Here is a 22,101-nt window from a genome sequence, read left to right as displayed (position 1 = left end):
TAATAATGGTTGACACACAAAATATTGACACTTTAGGCACAATTTGGACATGTTCACTGTGGGGTGTACTGACTTATGTTGCCAGCTGTTTAGATGTTGATGGCTGTGTTTTGAGTAATTTTCAGAGGAAGGTAAATCTATACTACTATACAAGCTGTACACTGACTACTTTAAGTTATATCAACGTGTCATTTCTATAGTGTTGTCCCATGAAGAGATATAATGAAATATTTGCAAAAATGGGAGGGGTGTAGTCACTTATGTGAGATACTGTAGATTATTGCTACAATTTTGTTATGACACCATAAACAGCCCAGTGCTCCTTGATGCAATAATTAGATGCTAATGTCCAAATAATTACTGTATAGTTTGTATATTTGCATGCTGGCCTCACTACTCACAGTGTAGCCGCATCCTATTATAAACATCTCTTGTAATATCATGGTTTTAATAGATTTGAAGCTACCACAGCTTGAAGTGATACGAGAAATAACTCAAGGTCATGACTGGCGTAAACTGAACAAACTCAGATGTAAATCAGATGAGCAGTTTATTTCACTCTGTTGCTTCCCATTTCATGCTCACTGCAGGAGCACAGATGAATCATGCCACAGAGATATTAGTGTAATGTAGAGCAGATGATGCATCAGACTTAAAATAGCTGCGACTTGTTTGCCAAATTTATCAAGTATGAGTGAACAAAGGTCTATAGAAAGGGTCTGTTGTTCTTTCAGAGGTCAATATCCTGCCCATGTCTTTGTCTTGTTATCACATATCAGACCCCACAGTGGGTGACGCAAGCTCATTTGGATCAGACCCATTCATTTGTGCTTTATGGGTTGCTGATGCTTGTAATTATACTAAGCATGCCTGATATCAATGCAGAGTGAAATGAATTAGACTTGAGAAAAAAAATGTGATACTCATATTGGATTTAATTGAACAATCTTTTCTTTGCATTCAAGATTACACATGCAAACACAAGAAACAGATTTCAGAACCTGATCACACTTTATGGCCCACGGGTGAATAATCTCTGAGACAAAGGACCAGCTTCATGTTACTTTGTGTGATGTTGTTTGCAGTGTCCTTTTATGGTTTACATCATTCTTTCTTTTATCTTCTGTTTCAGTCAGTCCATGGAGGAGTCTGGGTGTAGAACGTGGTATAAAAGTAAAGCAGATCTAAGCTCTAAAGGACAGATACTGACCGTAATGACTGTTTTCACCTGAACTAGCATTGTTTCTAATAGTGTCGCTGCAACAATGTGAGAACTCCTCTGTGAGGTGAGACTTCGTCCATCGAGCCCCTGACAGCTCCCAGGGGCCCCGCATCTTATTTCCTCTTGCCTATTCGTGCCATCAGTTCTGCGTTGGCTGCCGCCTTGGTTCTCATGTCCTGGTTCTTGGCCAGGTCTATGAGGACACTGAGGATACTGGTGGGAACATCGAGGGACAGGGCGAAGCGAGACCCCTGCTGGGCTCTCTTTGGCACCTGGGAGGCTGGGCGAGGGGCTCGTTCTGGCCGGAGCACAATGTGATGCTCTGATCGGAGCAATGAGTTCAACAAACCGCTGCGGTTCAGGATGTCGACAGCCAGCATGCCCCTCTGTGTGTCCTCATCGAGTTTAGCAAGAGCGGGATTGCTCCTCTGACTCTGGACGCACCAAGGCAGCAGCAGAGCCAGGCAGAAACACACACGCACACTTCTCATGGTCAAGATTCTGTGTGTCTGCAGGGAGAGAAAAACGTATCAGTCAGTCGCTTAAAATTACACAACTGTGACACTGCAAGGCTTCTCTCAGTGATGGCATGCATCAGGAATTTTCTTCTTTGCAATCATTTGAACAAAAAAGTCAGAAAACACAAATTTTTACTTATTTTATGTGCAAATCCCTCTAAAGCAATGATGGAAAACAGGATGCTATTAGATGGGAATGTATGAGTGTGATGCAATTCATAACAATCAAATTCCTAAATGATTTGTAAATGTATTTTCCAGAGCATCCACAAAAGATTAACATTTCAGTGCTTCCTGCCAATGCACAAATGGAGACAAATGATCTGAAATATAGATAGATTTGAAATATAGATTATAAAAAGACAGAAAAACACGTTGAAACTACTTCAGTTATACAGTTTTCTGCAGATAATTATAGATTCTCCAATATTAGGTCCACTTGTCCTATAAATGATTCAATATTTTGTCCAGCTCCCTAATAATCATGCAGTATTTTCTGAAATTTGTACACATTAACCTGGGTAAGCATCAAGTGTCATAATCACAATCAATACTTACTCAGTGTCACCACTGTAGAAGGTTGACAAAAAGGCACTTCTCCTTCCTCTGGTCTAAAGCAGGTAATGATCTCTTGTCTCTGACCCTCAGATATCCTGCGGTACTATATCTTCTGTCTCCTGGTTTCTTCTTCTTCTGGAGCTACGGGGTGATCGACCTGTGCGGCACGCAGTCAGATCTTCAACTGGACTTCTGCCTGCTCATCCACGACTTTGTCCTCATCCACGTCGGTCTTCACCGTGACACTGCCCCTTCCCCTCTATGTTGGTCTTTTACATCTCCACACCCCGTCACCCTCCCCTCATTTCATCTCATTTCCTCTACACTCATTGCCGTCTTTCTCTTTCTAAAAATAACAAGATGGTAATCACAACAGAATGAATAGGATAGTTGCCCCAGTCTGCAGCCAAAGCACAATAACATCTGCGTTCAAAAGTTAAGTACCAACACACTGCAAAAAAACAAAATAAAGCAGCAGACTGGGTGTCCATAGTGTCATTATTGCAATGGCAAGAATAAATGTTAAAAGATGGTGGTAAGACAACATTATCACTGAGATGCTATTACTGATTGCTGTGATCATCTTTGTTGTTCCTATTGTGTTTGTGTGTGATATATTTTCTTAAAGGTTAGTTTTTATGGCTTTTTTGCCTTAATTAGATAGGACAGGGTGAGCATGAAAGGGGAAACAAAGGGGGACGACATGCAGCAAAAGGCTGAAGATTAGAATCAAACCCATGACTGCTGTGGCAATACATAGCCTTTGTGCATGGCGTGCCTGCTTTACCAGGTGAGCTACTGGGTGTCCCAGGTGTGCAATTTCTAATACAGTTGTTTGAAGCATCTGCTGTGAGTGAATGTGTTCAGTTTTATTCATTTCCATATTTTTTATAAGCATTACTGTCAGGCTGTGGTGTAAATATGGAAAGTCAGTGTCAATTACCAAGATCCATCATTGAAGAAATACCTCACCAACAAAATGGTCATTTGTGTCTGTGAAGGGAACTTTGTTTTTCTCGCATGCCTCATTGGTGAACGAAAAATCCAAAAAACTGAGAAAATTGCTGATGGATTGAAGTCATAGATGACCTTGTTTAACAACATGTTATGTTGACAAGACAGAAGAGATGGTGTTTGACCCAGGGGCAGTCAGTGACCACACACCAGTGGTCATCCACAACCAATCCATCGTACAGGTGTCACCATATAAATATCTCTGTCTTTGTTGACAACTCACTAACCTGAAACGCACATGTTGACAGTCTCTGCAGCAAATTACAACAGCCCTGGAATTTCTTACATCAAAAATGATCAAATATTTATGATAATGTTTAATCAGGCAGTCTTCGAGAGCCTAATTAAGTATAGCATCACAGCTAGGTTCAGTAACCTCTCTGTGCAGTTAAAAAACTGTTCGATTGATCCACACTCCGTGGAAAATAATAGGTGTCAAAGAGTACATTTCCATGCAGTCTTTTTTTGAACAGCGACCCTAAGTCAAGCCAATAAGATCATCAATGACTCCTCTCATGTTCTGCATACAGAGTACGGGCTGCTGCCCCCTGGTAGGAGATTTAGAGTGCCTCGTTGCAGACTGAACAGATTTTTTTTTTTAAAAAAGCATTCATACTTCTGTCTTTGAAGCCTTTAAACAATGGCAGATAAAGCCAGATCTGGCACTGGATTACGATCGACGATGATGATTTGGTGATTTGCATTTTTATAGAGGTTTTTTTAGCATGTGATGTTATTTATTTATTTATCTTTTTGTGTTTCTTATTGCTACATTGGGTATAATGTGGATTTGTCTATGCACTATGTTGTATATTGTATTTGTATGGCTACAGTATGGGTGATGGGGCCAAGAGAAACTTCCCACTCTGTGCGACAATAAAGTTAATCTTGATCTTGATCTTAAACAGCAAAACTATATCAAAACATCTCTTTACAAACTCTCACACAACTGGCACAGTATAATCCAAGTCTTGTTTTTCCAGTCGTACGCTCAGAACTTCCCAAACATATGCACTTGCACTAAATGTTTGTTGTTAAACATGGTCTCCTTTTACTCCAATTCATCAATAATTTTCTCAGTTTTTGGATTCTTCTTTCACCTCGGAGGCTTGTGAGAAAAATCAAGCTATAAAGACATACAAATGATCATTTTGTTGGTGACACATAACTGTATGGATCACAGCTGATACCCTGAAGTTAAGCTACTGGACTGTTTGTGTAACCACTGGGCATCTCTGTTATTCCAAAATATGCTGCTCCTTTCTCCTGACATACAGGATCAAGACTCCCCTTCTTGAAAGAGTGACAGTCTCACTGAAGGAAACATCTCTCATCTTAAGCCCAGGAGATCAGCAGGATCACTGAAACAGTGCTCAAAAGACCAGAGGGGTTTACCAAAGTCCTCAAACCATCTAGTTTAACTGCATCATGGCTTGGATGAGACAATCTGAGGCCAAGGCAAACGTCAAAGGTGTGATACTACAAGGCCATATGAATGTCATGCATGCACTGTATATTTGTTTAGTTTGTAGTTTTGCTAAAACAGCATGCTTTCTCATTAGATAGTCAGACGAAAGATAAATCTCCAGGATCTAAAACAAGCATCTTACATCACAAACTCTGACAAAAAGCAGTTCTACATGAAAGAGCAGCCACAAATTCTTCTACATTACTGTGACAGTGATTAAACTCTACAGGAAGCATTTAGTTGGGGGTAACAGCTGCTAAATGTGTCATCAATTAGAGTTTAGGGAGGCAATTGCATTTCCTGAAATGGGATTTATGTGTTTCATAATAACTGAAGTTGAAGACAAGAAACTGCAGATTTGCTCCTTGGGTTCCAATTTAGGAATAATAGTCTTGATTAAGGATCCAATAATCAGTATCAGCTCTTTTCATTGATGTTGTGTAACAACAGCCACTCCAGCTATGTGCACGTGTGTCCTCGTATGACACGGAAAATTTCAATCAAAGTGCTGGACAATGTGCATTATCGCCATTTAATGGAACATAGTGTATCAGTACACAAATGTCTCTATTTACAGAACAGAGGAGGGAAGATTTGGGAGGTTAGATGGAAGCTATTGTAGAGAAAGCCCTCTGGAGAACAAGGAGGAAGAAGCTGTCAGGCCCAGGAGGGAGACCAACAAGACAAAGCCTACCTCGTTTCCTGAGTCACCTCCAGTCCAGCCCATCAAGGGACTTATCCTCATCTGACTAATGATATGAATATTACAATTGCTGCCTGATTATGATAGTTGGGCCCTCGGGGACCTTCAGGATTACGAACCATCTCAGTTACCCTCAGATAAACATACATGGGTCACAGAAATGTCATCCAGCAGCAAACAGAGATGTCCTGGGTTGGATACCAATAGCGTTATTGTCACAGCATGACGCAGGACTACACACAGATCCAAGATGATGTCATCGCTATGATTCAAGATACAACATAAATAACACAGCAGGTCCTGGTTTATCATTCAAGTAGCCTACTGACGTAATGTTCTGGATCTGATAAAGTATCAGACAGCATCTCATCACAATTAGTGATCAGTGGCATCACTCTGACTGTTGTGCACACTGAAGTTTGCAATATGGTTCAATTCTAGATTAAAAAACCCAATCACATAGGCCAGCAATTGGTGGTATTAATTACAGACTGCAAAAGGGCAATGACAAAAGCTGAGAAAACAGTGGCAGAATGCAAGTGGGTATCCTACAACTTCAAATTTGACCTCAAACCATGGATCACTGATTTACCAGATGTATAATGAGATGACAGAACACAGGCACAATCAAACAACTGGTTTGCTTTCAGGAATAAAATTAAAATGTAGCAGTAACAGCTGTGCTCATTAATCTTATCTGCTGTCTGTGGGTGCTTTTCATCACACAAACTTACGCTTTCTTGCATCCTCTCTCCTCTTGTGACCTGAAAATCATGCCCTCTCCACGATCACGGAGGATCCTCCCATCCCTTAAATGCCCCTCAAGGAGATGAGGAGGCACCTGGAGGAGCTTAGATTGAGGAAACACAGGTGTACCCTAAACTCCTTGCTGGGAGGAGCTAAGACTCCTCCTTGGACTAAAACAGAAGACTACTAGACATAACGACATTGAATATTTGTGATATATGGATTTCAGTCCTGCCAATAGTCGTAGAATTAAATGTTGAGGTGTCAATGTGTCCTCAAAACTTGAATCAGTGATTTTAACATGCTGGATCCTTCAAAGACGAGGCTCATTTTCTTCATGGCCTTTCTACTCATCTTCCAAATCTACTTTTAAGACATTTTACTGGATAATGTCGGTGATTATGCATGACAGTATAAATGACCTTGAGAATAAGGTTGGTAAGACGTCATGCTCACATACTGTATATCACAGTTTACAAAAGATTTCCTTTAGTCATGCTGCTTTTAACCAATAAAGCAGTCACCAAACCAAACTACAATAAACACCTTGCAGTTGTATGCCTCCACCAACCAGTTGCAGTTTACATCCATGTTAAGAGTTTGAAGGAATTCAGTAAAAGGTATTGAGTTTACTTTTGGCAAAACATGGATACTTCACAGTTCCTCGATCCGACAGCACAGATCTGTACAGTCACCACTGTTTCAAGGTTGACACCTAAGACCAGGGTCACCAATTCAAAATTAATTATCTGACCAAATGTCTCCCCTTCTGCTGCGAATTCATGGCATTGAATAACGTCCAGAAGTGTTTTTGTAGAACATTAAGATGTCACAGTGAAAGTGACCTTTTGGATACGTCATTACTTCATCATTATGTCCTATTAGATATTTGTGTGAAATTTTGTCAGTGACGTTTGTGCCAAATGTGAGGAAATTCATTCAAGGCATTCTTCTTGAGATATCCTGTTCATACTAATGAGACAGACACAAAGACTGTGACCTTGACCTTTGACCATCAAAATCTAATCATTTCATCATCTAGTCCAAGTGGACATTTGTGCCAAATTTGAAGAATTTCCGTAGGGTGTTCTCGAGATATTTTGTTCACAAAAATAGGACGTATGTACGGACAGATGGACACCCCAAAAACATTATCTGTCCAGCAATGGCTGTCACCGGCACAGAGACATAAATGTCATAACAGGGTTATCACTGTACTGTATCTTAGTGTTTATTAAATACTTAAATTTATTAACAACCAAAGACGACAACATTGCAGCTGACCATGACACTAAAATGGTGTGGTAGAACTAAAATGTATTAAGATTTAAAAAATATAATATAAAATGTGTATTTGAAACTTTAGAAAGCAATTCATCATATCAACGAGGCCGAACACACTGGGCCAATGTTTTAGAGTATTTTTATTTTGTTGGAATGAGAGCTTCTGTTATGTACAATAGAGGACAGAAACAAATGTTACAGAAATTATAAATATATTCTTGCTCCATACTGGTTGTATTCAGTACTGGCTGTGCTGTGTCCAGTAGATGATTGTTTACTATTCAGTCTGCCCTCTCTCCTCTCTCCTCTGCAAGTCAGCGACAGGTAACAAGGACCTGTACAGTACAATCAAGAGGTAACTGATGTGTAATTTAATTCTCACACTGTGCAGACTGGCTGCCCCCCTCATGGCTAACTAAGAAGATATCAGTGGGCGGGATAAGAGAGGGAGGCGGGGAGAAGAGAGAGAGCGGATGGATGTGCTGTCAAGCCAACAAGTGGACAATCCTCAGGTGTTCACTCTCGCAGTGATGGCAAGAGGAAACTTAGGTAGGGTTGAGGAGGAAGATGAGGAGCAAACGTGGGACACACGGAGCAACACAACAACACACCTTAAAACCTCAGCCAGTACATGGCACTGCGCATTCTGTTGTAGTCGGGTAGCTGCTCGACGGGGCCTGGTGGAGAGAGGAGGAGAGACGGATTAGAGAAGATAAGACAACATAAGCCCTGATCTTGCTGTAGAAAACCACAAAGAACTCACCGACAGCCGCCACAGCAGGACACTTATCATAGATATATTTGGAGCAGACATCACGCACCATCCTGGGGGTCACGGCCTGAAAGAAGAGATGTAGTGGGAAGTCAGAACTCTTATCCTAGAGATAGACTAGTAGACCTGCCAATTCTGAGAAGGCACTACTTCCAGAATCAATTTCTATCTCTCTATTGTACAAATGGTCCAGGACAGGAGTCTAAACTCACATCGATCCGAGCGTCCCACTCTGCCAGAGGAATACGCCGTCCGTAGTTCAGGATGTGTCTGCCGATGTCGTCACAGATTGGTGTTGTTCCTAAAATACAGAAGGTGTGTCAACTTGTGATTAAGGAGAGCTTGTATGTGTGTTTGTGTAAATGCATGACAGACACGTTACGTACCATTGAGCTGTCCAACCAGGCTGGCCTTCAGAGCGTTCTTGCCTCTGGCTACATCACTGTCTGTCACTGTGGTGCACAGGTTCATCCTGCAGGGAGCAGAAAGGGGAGGAAATAAGATAAAATATATAAACTGTCCTTTTATTTAAAGTGACATAACATTACAGTTACGGTGTTTTGTGAGTGCGAGTCACCACTGACCAGGCATTCTGGGACCAGTGCATCATATCTTCAATTTGGTGTTTATCAGCAACAAAGTAAATGCCCAGCAGGCCGGTGTCACTGTAGGAGGAGTGGAAAGCCTGGAAGCTATGACACAGGTTCTCCTCCACCGCCAGGCGAGCCAGGCGGCTGCTCAGATGCTGCAGGTGAGAGACAGAAATGATGATGTTTTTTAGAAGCTCCCATGTATTACAGGTCTTGTTCCTCCCGACAGGTCCAGAGGCAGGGGTGAGACCCCTGACCCAGGTTTTCAGAGAGGATCATAGTCTACCCCTCAATAATGGCCACTCAAGACATTAACAACCTCAAGTGGGCAAAGCTTAAAGGGGACAGCGCTGTATAAGATGCATCACTTAAGGAGGCATTAGTTACAGCTTCCAGTTTCAACTGTTGTCTTTTCTTCATTGCATAAACATATAAAACATATTTAACCAACCTTTCCACCACCGTAGGTGAGGTCATAGCTGCCGATGATTGAGTTGGCCACCATGAGAGGCACGATGTCTGGGCTGGCAGCACTGGCTCCCTCCACAGCCACGGCAATGTGCGCCAGAGGTAAAGCATCATCACGCATACGGATCTGAGCGGAGGATCAACACAACGATTAGCAGTGACTGTGATAACATATTTCCTGCCCATGCTCTTTAAGCTGTCACAGGCCAGAGTTACAGCTAAGGCTTGAGGTATACTTGCTTTTAAAGACACGTTCACGGAGAGAACCAGCTGTGTCGTGACTGGAATTGTTAACATGCGCCTACATGCTAAGCTGTTGCTGGAGGATTCCACTAGAGGGCACACCAAAGAACTCTTTTGCATGATGAAAACAAACATGGCGACACTCATAGGAGGTTACTGAATTGTTAATTCTAAGATCTCTGTGGATCATGGCAAAAAAAGTGACAAGCAGCGCCATCATAAATGAGTACATTTCTCACACTTCCTTTACCATTCCTGTGCATGTTGCATCATCAGACACTAACGTTACCACAGACATTAATTTCTGAGGCTGTGCACAAGCAATGCCCCAATCCGGAGCAGGATATGTGAGGCAGCTATCATGTGCAAGGGAACAAATAATTGAAAGCAAGTATATCTCAGGCCTAATGCTTCAAACATATCAATCTCAAATAAAAGTGAATTAACTTGAAATTAGTCTGTAACTGCTGCATTACTCTGCTATATATGGTCACATTCAGTGATTTCTCCAACTTGTGTTGAATATGTATAAAAAGAAAACTAATGTTCATGTGAAATAGCGATGGTATAAAAGATGATGTAATGAACCTCACAAAACAATGAAGAAAAAAAAAATACTCCTGCAAAAACACTCAACACTTCTCACCTCACTGCCTGTGAATCTGCAGGGTGACAAGACGGGGATGGCATCGCCCTCGTACTCAAAAGACACTCCGCTGAAGTGAGATTTGGCCAAACCGACCAGCTCCTCGTGGTTCACACCTGTAGAGGAAGCACATCAGATGATTCGTCATCTAATCAGTTCCTGGACTAGTAGAAGTTCACATCTACCAGAGTGCCTCTTCACAGTGTGTGTTAGGAAGGAGAGGACCTACCTCCAGCTGCAGACAGCACCATGCGAGGGGCTTTGTAGTGGCTGTTGATGTAGTCCACTAGGTCCTGGCGGGTCAAGGTCCTGGGAGAATTGCATATGAGTATTACTGGTGACTTACAAAATGGTGAAGAATTTATTATAATATGGAAAACCTACTGAAAGGAAAAGTGTGTGTGATATGCAGTTCTTCTTACCTTGCATTGTTGGAGGGTCCCAGCACGCTGTGTCCCAAAGCAGTGCCCTGGAAGGCTGTGGCATGCAGCAGGTCGAGGCAAACTTCCTGGAGGTTACCCTCGACTTCCTCGAGCTCACGCAGCACCACACCCCTCTGTTGCTCGATGTCTGCCTCGTTCAGTGAGCAGCTCTGCACCACCTCTGACAGCAGCTCCACGGCTGGGAAAAACACAGAGGAAAAATTATTGCTCACAACTTAGATGGGATAAACACAAACTTTGTGTTTAGAGACAGCGAAGATCTTTGTGCCCCATAAAGTATGCAGCCATGTAAATGGGATTCTCCATCAGAAATGTTATTATGTTATGTTAATCAGTTAATTGGCTTTCATCTTACAAACAAGAATGGGTTCTATTTTGGAAATAATGTCTCTGAAATTAAATCATGGCTAAATCTGTGGGATAATCTGTTTATTTCACTGCCTGTAAGCAGGTCATCTCACCTTTGGGCAGATCTTTGGCAAGAGTCTTCATGTAATATGCAGTGTGCTCCCGGGAGGTATAGGCGCTCAGGTGACCACCCATAGACTCCACCTGCTGCTCCAGGGCGGTCTGAGGGTGCTTCTTGGTTCCCTGGGAGGCCAAGAAGATGACAGGTGAATAGAGGAAACCGAGTAATGTCCTTGTTTGTCTAACAGGTAGCTATATTTCAAGTGCATTCAGCTTTAACAGATATAAGGTTCCATGGGAGACTTGCTTACCTGTGAGTTTATGATCTCATGTAGCAGTTTTTTTTTCGTTAAATTTTGTTTTCTCATGCATGTGCACAGGGATGCAAATGCACGTGATGCAATAAATATTCAACTGATCTACGGGTGACAGTGATGCCTCAGGGGCAAGCTAGTAAACATGGATACAGATTTTAAACTTTTGAAAAAAACTGTCATGTACAATAAGGATGGAAATTCACTCAACAGATCATAGACCTCAAGGATACACCCAAATGTGTTATGGTACATAACACTGAAACTAAACCTAAATTTTTATCTGTAAACAGGAAAAACTCCACAGGGTGCCTTTAAGGTCATGAAGTCTACTAATGTCTACCTTGAAAGCCATGTGCTCCAGGAAGAAGCCAGTTCCGTTGTTTTTCTCACTCTCATAGCGACTGCCAGCACTGATCCACAGTCCAACCTATCAAAGGGAAGAGATGTATGAACAGTTGTTGAATTTTTAAGCTACATCAGCATATTATTCAATGACAGTGAAATGGCAAGTCTAGAAATTGCTAAAACAACTACAAGGTTATACATTGACCCCCTATTACTGTTTTCTTACAGTGCATGTGGCATGTCCAGTCTCCTCAGATGCAACCCTCAAACCATTTTCCAGGGTAGTGAGACGAGTTTCGGGGGCTCCCAGCAGGCTCTGGGCATAGCTGACTGAGGCCTGTCCACGCCTCAGAGACAGGAGGATGGGCTGAGGGGGTAAAGACAATGAGTCATTTTTAACTCCTGTACATTTAAATATATACTATGTAGGATTTTCCTTAAAACAAACAAACAAACAAACAAACAGAGAGACTGATACAGAGGTAATCCCTCTCAATCATCATTTATGACCCACGAGAAGTGTGTGGTGGTGTGTTTTTCTGCAGAAACTCTGTACTCAGCCTGCATTTTCTTATTCTCTTCTTATTTTCTGTGTTCAGGATGTTTATGGCTGTGTATGGCTCAGGCAAAACACCAAACGAGAGTGATCTGGGGTTGGCTTTTACTTTCAGTTTTGTCCGTGAGCATGTTTACAAACAGCGGCCAACAATCCTGCATAATATTCCTTAAAATATACTGTCTGAATAACATGAATTTCTGTTCAAAGTAAACACACTGGAAACCACTATGACAAAAAATGAGAACAAATATATTAACACAGAAAAAAATATTAAAAGGCCTATATTGTAGGGGCTAAATCCTTATATGAAGGCTACCTGTTGTTTTTTGAAAAGCTCTGATGAAGAGCTACAGTGGTTGAAACATGTTGGCTCTTTCAATGATTTAATTACCGGCATTGTGCACATATGAAAGCTATTTAATATTAGCTGTGCCTTGCTGACTGATACAACTGCTTGTTATTGTTCTTACTCAGCAAATAAGGCAATGCTTCAGGTCCTGTGTGTTTGTTTATTAATGTTAGTTAGCAAGACATCTCAAAAATTACAAAATAGGGCATTTTACAACAGTTTTGCCATTTTGTATTGCACATATTTCAACTGCAAATAGTCTTGCGCATGTATGCCCTGATTGTCTATTATTGTGTAAGGCATGAGGTGCAGAAAATTGAATGAACTGTACTTTATTTAACACTTTAAACTAACTCTTGTTGATCCCTACAAATGCAAATCGAGATTACAAATGTTTGGCATCTAAATTTAAGGCTGACAGCTGACACTGCCACCCTATGATATCTGCCAGGGAGACAACTAAAAATAGACAAAAGCATAATATGGGATGTAATACATGTCAAATTGTCTAGATCTGTGTGCATATATAGCTATTGTTTCTATACATCGATATGCACTGTATTGTAAAGGATCAGTCTATTGTACATCCAGACAGGGTATTCAATATTTTTAATTATTTCTGAGAATTATCTACGATGACATTTAATGTTGATATTACATACGTTTACACAAGTACGCTGTGCAGTGATGTGGGATAATAAACGTTGCAAAATCTAGAGACACAGCTAAAGCTAACACAGTTGTAATCAGTTAGTTGCTCCAATCTATGGTAATAATGTAAAATCAGTGTCAGTACACAGTTTTCACGTTTCCATTTACACAGTATTAAAGTACTTTCTCAGCAATCAAATATTTTCTCTATCAATAAAAGTAAAGGATTGTCCCTGTCAGCATCTGCCTATCCAAAGTCACAATGCTAACACTGCTAGCCAGGAAGCTTAGCTGCGGTGTGAGGGCAGATGAGGACAAGTGACAAATGTTACAGCTGCTGACCTTGCGACAGGCTAAAGACGATCGAAACGACGAAAAGATAATCTGAATGACACCTACAAACTGTACACGTTACACACCAGGTGGTTGTTGAATGACGCGCAGCCTCATATGACAGGTGACCTTGCGTTCACTGCTAGCTAACTAATGCTAACTCTTTCCCGTTCTGTACTGTGGACAGCTCAGCTAGCTAGTTAGCAAGCTAGCCGGTTAACTTTCACCCTCTTCGATTGATTCCAGGCTTACACTAAAACAAAAACAGTACCGGTATCTCGCTTTGACATTTCCTAAGGCAAAACCTTTTTCTCCTTAGCCTTTAAATGTGTACTTACACTGCGGTTTTTGGCGAGGGCTCGACCCACAGTGCTCCCAACTCGGCACACGGACGCCGCCATTTCTCAGTACTGATATAGAAAGTAAGGGGGGGGGTCTGAGCTGTTCTCGTGTATCGCTTCTTCTTCGCCCTGATATGAAAATGTGTATTACCTTTGTAAGTGCGCATTACCGCCACCAAGTGTTCATCATGTGTTAGTGACAGTGAGGTCTGTGGGTGAGAGTCACCACCGTGTATGAAAATCCATGTTAGTGAGCACTTCTCGGTTTTCAAGGTAATCCATCCGCCTGACAGGTGTGGCATATCAAGATGCTGAATAAACAGTATCATTACTACACAGGTGTGCCTTGGGATGGTCACAATAAAAGGCCACTCTATAATATGCAGTTTGATCACACCATTGCCATGCTGACTGCAGGATTCTCCACCAGAGCTGTTGCTCTTGAACTGAATGTTCATTTCACTACCGTAAGATGTCTCCAGTGTTGTTTCCTTTAATTTGGCAGTACATCCAACCAGCCTCACAACTGCAGACTACATGTAGCCACACCAGCTCCGGACCTCCACATCCAGCATCTTCAACTGCAAGATTGTCTGACACCAGCCGCTGAAACAGATGATGGAACAATTGGTCTGCACAACTGGAGACTTCCTGCACAAACCATCAGAAACAATTGAGAGAGGGTGCCCAGTGCTTTGCCCAGCAGACTTTCCAAGGGAGAAGAAAGGACTGGAGCACACTGATCAATTTGCAGCCTTTAATAGTGTAAAAAGAGTAATGTTTCAACACCAATGTGTCTTCATCAGAGTCAAATAGAGCAAAGACAAACAGGCACACTCATATATAGCCAACCCACAACAGGTGAGCAGTTCACATTGGATAATTGGTTGAAGAGGATTTCAAATCTATTGCACCAGACTCTCATCAGGAATAAAGAAACACAAATACCTCTTAAGGTTACAGACAGTACAAAATACAAATATAAAAGGTACTAAATATAAAAGGTACAGGTTCTGCATCCATCACATGTAACATATCAAGCTCAAGCTCATCTGTGTGTTCATAGTCCTCATTAGGGTTATTTACCTGACAGCAGTTCGTCATCATAACCGACCTGTGTGGTTTGTGAGGGCAGTTGGATGTACTGCCAAATTTCAGAGAATTGAATTCATTGTGACAGTCCAAGGCACACTGTGTAGTAATGATGTTGTTTAATCAGCATCTTGGTAGGTCACTCCTGTCAGATGTATAGTAGCAGTGTGCCATGATTTATGAAGTGGATAATCAATCTACGTAAGTAACAGCTAATCACGACCAATTACAGTTTGAAAATGCAACATTAACCTGTGCTGAAGATCTGATTTGTCTAAAATATTAATTTCAATGGGCTCTGAGCTCTCTAAAAAGACTCTGCAAGTGAACTCTGTCTCTGTGTCGGGGGTCTGGATGCTGAGGCTTTTCTTTCCCTTTCCCTTCACTGCTGGATCTGGAGTACTTGTTGGAGTGCAGACAACACAAAAGAATCAAGTACATGCACTGGATGTGCTCATGACAACATAATGTTGTTTGCACAGAGAGTTTTACTTAGATATAGGTACAACATAGAAGAGAGAAACTGACCCTTTTTTGGTATCAATCCTATTGACGCTATGATTAATCTTCAAAATGAAGGCATAGTATGGAGAGTATCAATATTTTGGTATCGATCTGCCCACCCCTACACTTCAATTGTGAACATGCAATGAGACTACTGTCTATCAAAGAAGTAGTCCCTGTATAAATTGTTGAGAACCTGATATCCAAAATTACAAGGGCACATTTGTGTTAAATCATATTATTGAAACTACAGAAATAAAATAAAAAAGTAGCAATTGAAAAACATGACATGGCATCATATTTAATTCTGACTTTATTATGAGGTAGGACAAAAAAACCCTGCAAAAGAATAATTCAAGCTGAAGGAGTATGGGAATGATTTGGTCAGCAAACCTTCTTTTGAAAGTTTTTTAGGCACTCAAGGTGCTGGCGGCAGCCTGTCTGGACTGTTTTAAAACAGTGATCTCCAGAGACAAAGAAGGACCTTGCTGCTTCTCTGTGGCAGAGGGTTGGACTTTCTCTGAGCAGACCTTTGATACTTCTGATCTCCTCTTCCAGAAAAGTACATTGTGAGACTGGGCACTGACGGGCTGGTGGATGGACTTCATAGTCACTGGCATGTGAAGTGTTACGGTTTCAATATGGACAGGCACAGGCAGCTCAGGAGGAAGAGGAGGAGGTGGTGGAACTCTGCTGCTGGTGTTTTTCTGAGTCTCTGCATTCTTCAACAACATCTTAGGCAGAGGCTTTATTTTTTCTGCTGCAGGTTCCTTCTCCTTGACGGGGCCGCGGCGTTTCGGTGATGAGCGGTTAGAGGACCTCAGTGGAGGAAGTGGGCAGGGGCACTTCATCTTGTAGCCCTCAACAAGTAGGTTGATTCCCACATACTTTGGCACTTCTACTGCTGCCTAGAGACCAAAAGTGACATCTAAAGTAATGTGTATCACCCTCACAATGTGTGCCACTTGAATGTATACGCTGAGGAGGAGGGATGATTCTTCCTTACCTGCTTATATATGAGCTGAAAGTCTCCAGTGTTTGCAGTGCGGTCTGCTCTCCGGTCCAGGACGACTCGTAATGTGTCCTCCTGCACAGCGGTACAGAGGCGGGCTGTCACAGGGGTGGAGGGAGCCATAGTGGGACTGACATTGACTTCTATCAGCCATGGACGCAGGTCCTGACCTGAGAAAGACATAACAGAATATCTAAGTGGTGATGACTCCTCTTTTTTTCATAGTAAAGGTACATAAAAATATTAAAGAGATAATCTAAATTAGAATTGAAGGACATGTTATTTTATTACCAATATAATTTAACACCTCCTGAAAAAGCACTTTTAAAATAAAAGTTGATGCATGTTGACACAAGCAGTTTAACATACTCTATGATATATTCAGCATCATTTACATTGATCCCGTCGTACCTAACATGAAGTCAGCACCATAGAGCTCAAATGTGTTTTTGCGTGACTTCATCAGATCCTGTGTGGTCTGTAATGCGTGGATCACACCCTTCTTCATCCCCGGGACTACCACTGCTTGCCACTGAGCCTCCTGGCCCTGGCTGGACAAAAAAGTCCTGAACTGGTCATCTGACCACATGTTGTCTTCTGGGATACTACGATGGCGCTGTTGGGAGGGTCTCAGGTGCTTCTGGATGGAGTTGTTGCACAGGTGCACAGAGCTGGAAGGATGGGGTAAAGAGGCCAAGATTGGAAAGAGAGATGAGAAGAAATGAATGGTAGGGGATAAGAATATAATTTATGAGGACATGATGAGAGAAATGACACAGGCCTCTCACTAGTTTTGCCTTTGCCTACAAACTGTATTTTCTTTGGCTATGGAAATACTTACCACATGATCAGACCAAGACACATGTAGTAACAAGTATTAAACACAGAAATCAAATTATGAATTTCAAAATCATGCGAGACATGATTTATTTCAACCCAATCACGAAAATAAATACTGGCATTGTGCATTTCTGCAAAACACAAATAATGTAATATTTATACTTTATTATATAGCGGATATGTTGAAACTTAACATTTTTTTACATTTCAACAGTGCTGTGGTTAATATATGGTTATGTTAAGGCACAAAAATCACTTGGTTATGGTTAGGAAAAGATTTTGTTTTGGCATAAAACACATTTTTGGTGGCACAAGTACAACTGGAAATGTTTATGTCTTGCTATAAAACTACAGTGTTTTATTATCTGTTGGACTCAAACAGTCTTAGTGTCCTTGGTTTGCAGAATTGTACAATGCAACATGTTTCCTGGCAACTAGGCTGATTATTTCTATAATTCCAGCATGTTATGAGAATTAAAACTGTAAAAAGTACAGACAATGTAGTAGGTTAAGTATCTATAGAGAGTATTGAAGTATTTTTTACAGTATTTACTTGCTTGGTGGGAATCAGACGTGTATGCAAGTTGGCAGGTGTTATAGAGTCAATTTGCAGTTTTGGAGTTGATTTGAATGTTGCTAATATCAAGAGTAGCAAACACACTGAGATTTGAATACCGTATACCCAGAGGATAACAGCTACTTTCAAGCCACGCACTAACACAAAATCAGATCTCCCGCCAAAAACAAGCGTAAACCATAATCTGTGTTGCCTGTCTCGTACTCTGCATCTTTCTCTCACTTCCCTTTTAATTTAACGTCCATCTGGTTTCACATCTGCTTCTTTCTTTCACCCACGCAATCTCTTTAGAAATGTCAGTCTTACCTGTCCAGTGTATGAAGGGAGTAAGGCTGCGTAGAGAAGCGCAAGTAGCACTTTTTATAGAACCACACAGTCAGAGGGTTCCATTCCGTGACCAAGAACCACTGGCGCACGTCAAATTTGGTGCCATGGACCAGCAAAGGCCGCTCCAGGTACTTCTGCACCACCCACTTGCTTTCCTTGATAAGGGTTGGATCACCTTCCACCACACTGAGGATCTGATCCAGGCGCTTGGCACATTTGATACCTGGAAGGCAGGAGTGGCATGTGAGCCAGGATTATGTCGGATATGAGCCATCTGATAGTGTCTGACTTCTTACCTCTGCCCCTGGACTTAGCTCCAGGTTTAATGATCCAGATGTTGTGTATGCCGTCTATGTCCAGCTGTGGACAGACCTCCGCCAGCTTCTCTAGCATGGCTTTGCAGAAAGTCACATAATGATCGCTGTTCTCGATCTTTGCTCCGTCACTGTGTGAGGAAACAGAGGGAAAGAAATACTGAAGAGCACTTTGGTTTGCAAGTTTCCTTTTATCTCTCACACTGAAGCATTGTACTCACTGAACAACAAGGTAGTAACTGTCGATAAACTCGGCCCACTCCTCCTTTGTAAGAGTCTGTGGCGTCTCCATGCTTATGTCTATGTCCCTATGCTCCAGACTGTCTAAAAACTCCTGGCATACTTTGAGTGCGCTGTCAATCATTTGGGAAAGGATGACTGGTCTGGATTGGCGTTTGCTTCGTTTCCTCACAGCCTGAGGGTTGTGGCTCGTTCCTTCTCCCTGAACACCCTGCTCCCTCTCCACAATGTACTTCAATAAACTGGTGCAGGCTGTCCTCCTGTAGTCCTCTACACAAAGGACAAAGAGGCAAGTAAAGCTTTCTCTTTGAGTGAAAGAAGAAGAAAGATGGAAATTGTTTTTCGGCCCAATCCCATTTCTTATTTTTACCCCTATGCCTCATTTTTGAGTGCCGATTTGTTCACAACATAAGTTTTACACTAGCGACTGGTCAAACAAGTCATCCAATAGAAAAGAACACTGCTTCATTACCAGGACACTAGTAGTGCGCTGTAGGCTAACGTTAGCAATCCGCGCTCCCACAATGCCTGTCTGCACTGACATTAGAAGAGCAGTAACAAGTCACTGCTGGACTTAAGTTAAATTTCAGGCATTTTATGTGGGACTGTCATGCACATATCAGCAATAACAATGTTACATTAGTTAGCTAGCTAGTTAGCCTCAGCAACATCAGCATGCCGCTCTCTTGTCTTGCTTGTTAACATAATGCATTGAAACAATATTAAACTTAGATAATACAATGGTTATCCCAATTTTAAAGTCGTTATTAACAAAGAAAATACATTTGTGGATTTCTTTTGTTGCTTGTGCAGCCATCTTGCAGATGATTTCTCATAGCACTTGCTTTGCTCCATTTGGAGGGCCATGTAGCCCTAACACTTCACCCTACAACTCTATCCCAATAAGAATCCGGACAGCCTACTTCTAGGCATGAACGCGCAAAATGGAGCGGTAGGGCTTAGTGGTAGCGACAAAGGGTGTAATGGGATTGAGCCTGAAAGTGTAATCTAGGCAGATCTGACCAATGAAAGCATGCTTCTCATCCTGCGCTCCTAGTCTGTAACAGCGAGGGAAGAAGGTGTCTGGGTCAGCTGAATCAAACCAGTGCAGGTTCTTCAGGTTCACACACAATCCCGCCTGACAGAGACAAGACAAATGTTGATGGTGGGTGTGACAGGAGACCACTGAGTAGTCCTTCTTTTGCTGTATAACCATAGCATATAAATATACCTTGGTGGTGAAGCTGCCTGCTTTTGCAAAATGATTGGTAATCTGTTCTTTTTGCAGGCTGTTGGTGTCGATGGCGTCTCTACGGTTCGTCCAGTAGAAATAAACCATTTCATTCCGCACCAGGCGAGACTGTAAGAGGAAGAGAAAAGGACGGGAGCTGATTTTGTTGAATTTTGCCAATACAAACCTTACATTACCAACATGATTATCAAGGCAAGCAACAACCTTTCACTTGCCTGTTGCAAGCCTCAAGTTAGCCTACAACCTTAAATGTAATTTTTACCATGAGATCATACAGTCCATCTGGATCATCCTCTTTCTCGACATTGTCTGAGTTATCTGAGAAGAAGCAGCCATGTTAATAAGTGATCATAAATACACAAATATCCAAACCCCGTAATAATATGAACAGTAACGCTTTCATTGAGCCCACCGTCATCGTCATCGCTGTCACCAGCATCATTGGAGCTGGCTCTGTCCTCCTTGCTGTGACGCTGGTAAGCATGGTGGTTTGGGTGGTGCATGCGCTGCTCAACCCAGCCTCTGGCCTTCAATGCTGCCCTTATGACAGGGTAAGGGCCCTGGACAGAAAACACCTTATGCATCTGAGGAGAAGGAAAGCAGACATCTAAATAATGGACAACTTCATGGAACAATCAGAAATTTATGTGACCTCATAAATATATCCAGTGATGTTAACTCACCTTAACAGCTTTGTCCACAAGAGCTTTGGCTGTCCTCAGTCTCTCTGGGTTAAGAGCAGGTAAGCTTACAAAACTGCGGCGAACATTGCCCTCAGGAGGTGTACCTGATGCGCACACACACACACACACACACACACACACACACACACACACACAGTAACATCAGGATTGTTGTCATACAGTATATTAATAGACCCTATTGATAGCTCAGATTCCCAACTAATCTAGAAGGCCGTGTTGTGAACTCAACATGAACATACAACAGAAATAGTAAAGACAAAGACAATGTAACTAAAGATTAAAGCCTGACATCTTCAGCTTCGAGCCAAAAAGAGCAAAGTCATGAAATATTAATATGTGGCCTCTGAGTTCAAACATTTGGCCACGTGTCCAGAGTGTGACCTCGTGATTAATTCAGCATTCATGATCTATAAGCCGGGTCTATGAATACAGTCCCGTGGAGGTGTGAAGTCACACAGAAGTTACCTTTCGAGTTTCAGTTTAGATATTGGTCCCTAAGCAGCAAATTACTACAGGAAAACCCAGAATTTCCCTTACTGCAGGCCCAATCTGTAATTTTTTGACAATATGAAGCCATTTGTCTGGTCCTTGGGGTATTCAGATGGGGACAGTGTTTCCTTTGATGCTTTCTGTCTCTCACCACTGTCAAGGCATGGTGTCCGTTTGCACGTGGTGGCCTCCATACTAACATCAGCTCTCATTCTTCGGGGGAACCGTTCCTTTTGCTCTGCTTTGTGGTTTGGTCAGACTTGCACTGCTGCAGAGGACACAGTCTGTCATTTATGGGGCAACAAACATACAGTGTCAAAGTTTACACAAATGTTACATACAGTGAAACTGTAAAACACTGCATGTGTCACGCATCTCTGGCTTCTGCTGGTCCTGTAGGTCTCTCTCCAAGTGCAGTGGAGTATAAAGTGGGTCAAATTGCTGAGCAGGAGACAGCTTGGCTACACCTGTCAGGTTTGTACCTAACACCCAGGCAGAGAGTGATACTCAGTCTGATTTCCTTCAGTTACCTGTTGAACAGAGGCCCAGAACCAGATACATATCCCAACAACAGAAATGCTCATTAAAATCCTACTGTAATCTATTGGAGATTGGAGATCATTCACATCAACCAATGCACGACACACAGAAATATTCACATATTTTTTTCTAATAATAATAATAATTCATATTTGCAATAAAGCCACCACAGGTTACAAGCCCCTCTTTCTTTGTTTAACTAACATTAACATCACCAGCTCTCCAAAACAA

The 22,101-nt window shown here is 41.9% G+C and overlaps 3 protein-coding genes and 1 non-coding gene across 4 annotated transcripts; all 4 read right to left on the bottom strand.

The window, feature by feature from the left end:
* Positions 1 to 1,335: 1,335 nt before the first annotated feature.
* Positions 1,336 to 1,713, bottom strand: LOC126386331 (urocortin-3-like). The gene has a single exon (XM_050038594.1). The coding sequence runs from the start codon at positions 1,711 to 1,713 to the stop codon at positions 1,336 to 1,338; it is 378 nt and encodes a 125-aa protein (XP_049894551.1).
* A 5,923-nt stretch (positions 1,714 to 7,636) lies between these two features.
* LOC126386325 (cytochrome b-c1 complex subunit 1, mitochondrial) lies at positions 7,637 to 14,097 on the bottom strand. Its single transcript, XM_050038586.1, has 13 exons — positions 13,977 to 14,097; positions 11,973 to 12,113; positions 11,742 to 11,828; positions 11,138 to 11,267; positions 10,656 to 10,854; positions 10,463 to 10,542; positions 10,234 to 10,349; positions 9,328 to 9,471; positions 8,871 to 9,031; positions 8,673 to 8,758; positions 8,499 to 8,587; positions 8,278 to 8,353; positions 7,637 to 8,191 (listed from the first exon to the last, which is right to left on the bottom strand). Exons 1-13 carry the CDS (start codon positions 14,037 to 14,039, stop codon positions 8,127 to 8,129), a joined length of 1,437 nt encoding a protein of 478 aa, XP_049894543.1. The 5' UTR covers positions 14,040 to 14,097; the 3' UTR covers positions 7,637 to 8,126.
* LOC126386858 (small nucleolar RNA SNORA26) lies at positions 9,088 to 9,208 on the bottom strand. The gene has a single exon (XR_007569552.1). It is a non-coding gene; the product is annotated as a small nucleolar RNA SNORA26 (small nucleolar RNA).
* A 1,865-nt stretch (positions 14,098 to 15,962) lies between the features above and the next one.
* On the bottom strand, positions 15,963 to 21,787 carry LOC126386320 (tubulin monoglycylase TTLL3-like). Its single transcript, XM_050038581.1, has 13 exons — positions 21,672 to 21,787; positions 21,482 to 21,598; positions 20,821 to 20,924; positions 20,550 to 20,721; positions 20,400 to 20,455; positions 20,117 to 20,245; positions 19,909 to 20,023; positions 18,867 to 19,155; positions 18,628 to 18,776; positions 18,311 to 18,554; positions 16,999 to 17,258; positions 16,582 to 16,757; positions 15,963 to 16,483 (listed from the first exon to the last, which is right to left on the bottom strand). The coding sequence occupies exons 2-13, from the start codon at positions 21,540 to 21,542 to the stop codon at positions 15,986 to 15,988; spliced, it is 2,253 nt and encodes a 750-aa protein (XP_049894538.1). The 5' UTR covers positions 21,543 to 21,598; positions 21,672 to 21,787; the 3' UTR covers positions 15,963 to 15,985.
* Between the last annotated feature and the right edge of the window lie 314 nt (positions 21,788 to 22,101).

The sequence above is a fragment of the Epinephelus moara genome, chromosome 24 (genome assembly GCF_006386435.1).
Source record: "Epinephelus moara isolate mb chromosome 24, YSFRI_EMoa_1.0, whole genome shotgun sequence".
Taxonomy (NCBI): Eukaryota; Metazoa; Chordata; class Actinopteri; order Perciformes; family Serranidae; genus Epinephelus; species Epinephelus moara.
Note: the sequence above shows the minus strand (reverse complement) of the source record. Positions and strands in the feature narration are given on the sequence as shown.